The sequence below is a fragment of the Oratosquilla oratoria genome, chromosome 21 (genome assembly GCF_046742065.1).
Source record: "Oratosquilla oratoria isolate Oo_2021 chromosome 21, ASM4674206v1, whole genome shotgun sequence".
Lineage (NCBI taxonomy): Eukaryota > Metazoa > Arthropoda > Malacostraca > Stomatopoda > Squillidae > Oratosquilla > Oratosquilla oratoria.
Window position 1 is genome coordinate 6,889,579 of NC_134797.1, and position 7,500 is coordinate 6,897,078.

At 40.3% G+C, this 7,500-nt stretch overlaps 1 protein-coding gene across 1 annotated transcript in view; it reads left to right on the forward strand.

The window, feature by feature from the left end:
- Window positions 1-896, forward strand: part of LOC143037001 (uncharacterized) — a 1,906-nt gene extending 1,010 nt beyond the window's left edge. The window contains exon 2 of the mRNA XM_076205104.1: window positions 1-896. This exon is cut by the window's left edge and continues 305 nt beyond it. Within this exon, the coding sequence (XP_076061219.1) occupies window positions 1-896 (896 nt within the window).
- The last annotated feature ends 6,604 nt before the right edge of the window (window positions 897-7,500 follow it).

Sequence of the window (7,500 nt, forward strand, 5' to 3'; positions counted from 1 at the left end):
AAATGCTGTCAGCTAGCTGTCTCAACCCCATTGAACTTAACCATGATTACAATAAATTCAAAACAAATTTTCTTCAATTGTATGGGGACACAGGTAGAGAAGAAGGATTTCAATGGTGTTTCAAGCTGGCAGAGCAGCTAACTGTGAGTCACGGAACGTTAAATTTCATGCGCTCACAGGCAAAATCTAGCACCTTTGTTACCGAAGCCATAGCCAGTTTGAAACAATTACAATGGATAGAAAATGACAACATTTCAGTGGCCAGATTTCAACTTGTCTTAGAATATTTATTATTTATGTTATTTCTAACTCCACACGAGCGTAGAATCGCTTCTTCCTTGGATTATACAAAGGATGAAACTCTCCTTCATTATGCAACAAGGCTTTCTAAGAAATTAAAAGAAATGCCCCGTCTTGCTACATTAGCCCAAGTAGTCCACAACCAACAATCTTCTGAAGTACATTCTCTACCTTCACCCCCAAGTTCTAACATGTTTTCAACACACTCTCAGAGTATCTCTTCTTCTGAAGATTCTATCATGTCATGTGCATACTGTCACAAACAAGGACATACTTATAACCGTTGTTTCCTTCGTAAGCGTCATGAACGCCAATCTACAAAATTTTCTCCCTTAGACTCTCACAGACCCTCCCCTCCCCAAATGCAGCACAATTCACGGAAACCAAGAAATTCCTATACGCCCCTTTCTCACCTTCCTCAGGATCTCTCACAAATGTCCCCACAACACCTTCCTAAAGACTGTCTTGTCCATGGATCCTGTGGTCACACTTCAGAACAATGCTTCAGAATCAAGAAACTTAGAGCAGATACTGTTGCCTCTGCCCCTACTCAGTCCCATTTTCAACGGCGCCTATTTCCAAATCCCAAAACGTAACAATGACTCCTCTGAAAGTTCTCCCCTTAACAGCTACTAGTTCTTCACTTCTTACTTTCCAGTGCTACATGCGTAAATCACCTCTTTCAGTAGTCATAGACACTGGAGCAGAAATTAGCATCATGAGCCACACTACATACAATATTATCAAAGAGCTTTATCGAGTTCCACTTTCTACTTCTTGTGACACGATACAAACTGTCCAAGGCACGACATTACCTATTCATGGCACAGCTACTATTCCTCTCAAATTTTCTACTTCTACCAAGGTTATTTCTGTTGATTTTGTGGTGGTTTCCAACTTTGCTCTCAAATGTGATTGCCTTTTAGGTTTGGATACTCTAGCAAAGTACAACATAAACATATCCCCTCAACAGCGTAAGGTGAGGTTAGAGAACACAATTCTTATGGCAACGGACAACCCTGTCTCCATATGTGTTTCACCCGCCTACGTTCAGTCTAAACAGTTATCAACTTTTTCCACTAGTGACTCTTCACAGCTATCGTGCAAAGTTCCAGCACCCTTAAATTCTTCAAAACTTTCCTGTGCAGCTGTTGTTATTGGTGATCATCACATAAAACCCTCTACTGCCATAAGGATTCCAGTGCAAATTTCAGATGCTCCAATTGGCTCTGATGTCCTTTCTCAACCTAACTCTGTGCGTCTCAAACGTCTCGCACTAGAAGGTACTCTATCCACTGTTGGTCAGGATCATACCACTATTGCATTAGTTACTAATGTCACTGGTGTTCCCTTTACACTCTCTGCTGGTATTAACCTTGGATCTTTTGAAATTGTCGAGGTCGACACCTTTCAGAATTCTCCTCCTATTATAGCAGCTGCCGTTCAATCCACTAATGTTACAAATGGCAATTCTCATCTAGCTTCTCAATATGCAACGTATGTAGGACATACTGACTTTCCAGAAGTAACACCACGTCTTCTTGAATTACTAGTAGCAAAGCGGCAGGCTTTAGCCCTGCCTGGTGAACCATTAGGTGTTACAGATCGTGTTACCCATAGGATTGATCTTAAACCGGGAACACGTCCAGTTTATGTACCCTCATACAGGTTGCCCCATTCTCGTCGTCTCATTGCACAATCTTTAGTCGACGAACTTTTGAAAGAAGGCGTCATTACAGAATCCCATTCTGAATGGAATTCTCCGCTCCTTCTTGTACCCAAGAAGGATGGATCGTTTCGTCCTGTGATAGACTACAGAAAGGTAAATGACATTACTGTCCCTGACCATTACCCTCTGCCTGTGTTAAGTGATCTGCTACAATCCATCGGTTCAGGTAACACTGTATTTACCACCTTAGATTTAAAAGCAGGTTTCTGGCAGATACCCTTAGAAGAACAGTCACGTAAAGTGACAGCCTTCTCAACTCCATCAGGCCACTACGAATGGCTCCGTTGTCCAATGGGTTTGCGAAATGCTCCATTGACCTGCCAACGTCTTGTCAACTCTATCTTTCATGGTCTCGTGGGTGATGGTCTCTTTATTTATCTAGACGACCTCATCCTAGTCTCTAAGGATATAGAAAACCATTTCCAAAAGTTGTCCTTAGTATTGCAAAGGTTTGCTGAAGCAGGACTCAAACTTAACCTTCCCAAATGTTCCTTCTTCAAAGCAAGCATTCAATTTCTAGGTCATGTAGTTGACAAAAATGGTATCCATACCACAGATGAAAAGGTTAGAGCTGTTAAAAACTTCCCTACACCTAAGACTGTTGAACAGGTACGTTCCTTCCTAGGGTTAGCAGGATATTACCGTGCCTTTGTAAAGGACTTTGCTTCCATAGCATCTCCACTCACACGCCTCCTTAAGAAGGATGCTTCCTTCAAGTGGCAGGAAGAACACCAAAACAGTTTTGACTCCTTAAAACATGCTCTTACTAATGCACCTGTACTAGCTTTTCCTGACTATAGTCTACCTTTTATTATTTGTACAGATGCTTCTGGCTCAGGTGTTGGTGCTGTGCTTATGCAGCAAATTGATGGTCGACATTCACATGTCATAGCCTATGCCAGCCGAAAACTCAATTCTGCTGAGTCCCGCTATTCGGCAACTCATTTAGAAGCTTTAGCAGTTGTATGGTCATTACGACATTTTCGTGATATCATCTTTGGATATCCAATTACCATTTACACAGACCATATGGCTGTCACACAACTTTTCAAAGGCAAAAATCTTTCAGGCCGCCTAGCCAGATGGTTTCTAACCATAGAAGAATTTAATCCAGTAATGAAACATATCCAAGGCAAAGCAAATCATGTTGCCGATGCTCTTTCACGACAATTACCAATTGCTGCTATTCAAAGAGTACATAATTTTAACTTACAAGAATTAGCAGAAGCTCAACATCAGGACCCTATATGGTCTGCTGTTATATATGCCTTGGAATCGGGTGATAACATCCACCTGAAGATACCAGTACCATTATCACAATTTTCACTTGAGGACAACGTTCTTACTCGTAAAGTGAAAGTGTATGAGCAAGATGTTACACAACTAGTGATTCCTGAGTCACTAGTTCCTATAGTTTTATCTCTTGTTCATGATTCCCCTCAAGCTGGCCACCCAGGCCGTGACAAAAGCCTGGCTATGGCTCGCAAGAAATATTACTGGCCCAAGATGCGCCTCGACATTACCACTCATGTTGCCAAGTGTAAGTCTTGTGCTTTGAACAAAGGCTACACGCAAACTGCCCCTATCTTAGAGTATCCTATTCCGTCTCGTCCTTTCGAGACAATAGCAATAGATCTTCTACAACTACCCTGTAGTACTCAAGGCTCTATGTATGTTCTAGTATGCGTAGATCACTTCAGCCGTTTTGTGATTTTGGCTCCTTTACGTAGTAAATCTGCTCCAGCTGTTGCCCATGCTTTGGTAACGCATGTTTTCTGTCCTTACACTACCCCTTCAGTGTTACTCAGTGACAATGGCACTGAGTTTAAGAATGAAATAATGGCCAACATTTGCCAGCAGTATAACATCAAACAAACCTTCATTACTGCTTATCACCCTTCCTCTAATGGGCTGGTTGAGAGGACCAACAAAAAGATTCTTGACGTCCTGAGGCATTTCTATAGTGACTTACAGGAGTCATGGGAAGATTGGCTCCCCCATGTTGGTGCCTGTATTAACAGCACCATAAATGAATCTACAGGTAAGACCCCTCATTACATGATTTATGGTTCTGAGAAAAGGTTTCCATATGATCTTTTACATAATACACAATGCCCAGTTTATAATTTCGAAGATTACGCGCAGGTACAATGCAAAATTCTTCAATCAATCTATGCTTCTGTACGAGACAAATTGCAACTCTCTCGTTCACAAATGGTTCAAAAGCACCAGACCAAAGCCACACCCGTATCCCTTAAAGTAGGCGATACAGTGTTTAAATTACAACCTGAGCGAAAAAGCAAGCTCGCACATAAATTTTCAGGCCCTTTTCTTGTAACTCAGAAGTTGCACCAGAACAAATACATAATTTTTTACCCTTCACGTAACTTGTCGGAAACGGTACATCCTGACAACTTGAAGAAAACCAAGGTGGCTATACCTACATTTGCTGTACCACCTCCTGGGCCCAATTCTGTACAACCTGCCCATACTTACAATTTAAGATCCACAGGCCCTGTGCCTTAGCTGTATGAAAACAATGTAAATTAAGATGCTTTAAGCATTGTTTGTATTGTTTACCATTTCTTGTATCCAATTCTTATGTGTCTTTGTATCTCTATTTTTGTATTTTTGTAAACTTATGTATCTTTGTATTGTGTATGTCCCGGACGTCCGGCAATTGCATTAATTTTTACTGGCGCCAGTTAATTAATTTCTTATTTTGTGTATTGTGTTTGTGTTATTTTCCCTGTGTGATATCCTATGTACAGTTACTCTATTTTGTATAGTATGTTTTGTTTTGTTCTATTAATTTACTTGTTTAAATTTATGTACAGTTTTGTATTTCCGAGTTAAATAATTTTCATATGTAATGTGTTGAGTATGTGTTTCTCTGGCCATGCCCAAAATTGTATTGTATTCTTGTTCCTCAATGAGGACATTTCGAGGTGTGGCCGAGCGATATATTGGTCAACGGCTCGTGGGCGTGTGTAGATATACAATCGCATGTACACGTACGTATATGTACACAATTATGTATAAATCTTTATTACCTATGTAAACATCCAGTATTAAATGTATAAATATAACAAAATTAATTGTAATTATATATATGTGTTACAAGGACTTTTGTCCAATATAAATGATGTAAACTATTTTGGAACCACCAGTCCGGTTCACTCGCCAAATCGTCGTGACAGGTCACAGGGCGCCGGGGCAGTAGTATTCATTCTGGCTCCCTGTCAAGCAGACCTTGTCTTTTTGTTTTGATATGTGATCAGTGTTCAGTGAAATTTAATATATGTTTATTTTCGTAAATATAATTTTCATTGTTCCTGTCACAACCGCTATAATTAGACTACATAACGATACAGAAAAAATCAAGGTACAATTTCACCCAAATTATTTATAGCTTGTTTGGAAGATATTTTCAGAAGGTTGAGTTGGGAAAAGAAAGGTTTGAAGATAATGGCGAATATTTGAACCACCTAAGATTTGCGGACATTATTCTCATTTCAGAAAGAGCAGAAGACTTGCAAGATATGCTGAGCGATCTAAACAAAAAAAAAGTCTCAAAGTAGGTTTAAAAATGAATAAGAGTAAAACCAAAGTAATGTTCAACACGAAAGTTCAAAGTAAAGATATTGTAAGTGATGATGAGAGTCTTGAGAAAGTTGAGGAGTATAATTATTTAGGCCAGATGGTGAAGGGGACAAAAGATCATGATAATGAAATATAAAAACGCATTAAAATTGGTTGGGAAGTGTTTGGTAAGTATGATAAAATTCTGAGAGGCTCTTTACTTTTATGTTTGAAATGTAAAGTTTACAATCAATGCATCCCACCAGCAATAATCTGCGGGTGTGAGACATGGAAGCTGACGAGGGTGATGGAAACAAAGCTGAGTTCGCAAATAGGCGAATAGGGAGATCAATGATGGGAATAACACTGAGAAACCGAAAGAGAGCAAGTTGGGTGAGAGAGCAGACTAGAGTGAAAGATATTGTGGAGGCAGTAAAAGAGAGGAAGTGGAATTAGGCAGGTAAGTTAGTGCGAACGACTGGTGAGCGATGGAGCAAGTGTGTAACTGAGTGGGCGCCGCGAGATAGGAAGCGTGGAAGAGGGAAACCAGACAGAAGGTGGAGAGACGAGATCGAAAAGTTTGCAGGAGTGACATGGCAGAGGATGGCACAGTCGTGTGATTCATGGAATCCTATGAAGGAGGCCTTTGTTCAGCAGTGGACTCAGGATGGCTGATTTGATTGATTGATTGATTGATTGATATACATGAGTGGTAGAGTGGTGAGTTTAAACGCCAAGAATCCGTTGAAGTTTTATTACTGACATTTCGTCCTACTAGGACTTCTTCAGAGTGTACACATATAAGGCGTTGACAACTTATATATTCACACAGCTCATCCCGTTCCTCCCCGGCCAATGTTGTTGTTATCTCGCTTTTGTCTAGCTTCGTGGAGAATTAGGGTGCTTGCTACCCTTGCTAACTTGACAAAACCGTCCCAATGATTGTACACGGGAGTGAAGTAATATACGCTGCCTCAATTGCCCTCCTTTCCCTTTTATCAAGTCCATTATGGAGCATCTTTATTTTCTCCCACTCGGACAGGTGGCCAAAGTTGTCGATATGTACCACTAATGATATGGAGGTCTGGTGGGTTTTGACGCCATTTTTATGCTCCATTGTCCGCTTGTGAATTCCCCTGCTAGTTTCGCCATAGTAACTAACAGGGCAGCTTATACACGGTATTCTGTAAACTAAACAGTTATCTTCATCTTTGACTTTGTTACTGACTATTTCTCACAATATCTCCCCCTTTTATTCCTGTGTTATATGCCAGTTTCAGGCCTGCCTTGGTGATATTTTGTTCAATGACATTTGAGCACTTGGAGTTTGGTACGGACAGATACATGGTTCTCATCACTAGCCTCTTTATTCTTGCCACCCTTGTTTCTTATTTATAAAGCCTTATCCTTGTTTTTTTATATACATTTTTTTTTACTGGGTAGCATAATTTCTTGAAAACAAAAAGTTTAATTAATTTCCTCCTGGAGAAATTCTTCACTACATATTCTGAATGCTTTCAGAAAGAAACCTATAACGATCCCACTTTTTTATTTTGTTCTGGTGCGCGGAGTAGTAATGCACGATGTCATTTTTGTTCGTGCATTTTCTGTGGACTGAAAATGCTGTCTTGTTACCTCGTCTCCATATCACTGTGTCCAGAAAGGCCAGGTGATTACCTTCCTCACGTTCCATTGTGAATTGGATGTCACGTTCTATCTTATTCAAATCATGCAACTTACCATCAAAATCAGTATTTTCGGGCCGATGACGAGTACATCGTCCACATACCGCATCCAGGTGGAATCATGGCCCATTATTTCTATAAAACGGTCTCTCTCTAATACCTCCACGTACAGAGAGGCTAATACGGCACAGAGAGGACTTCCCA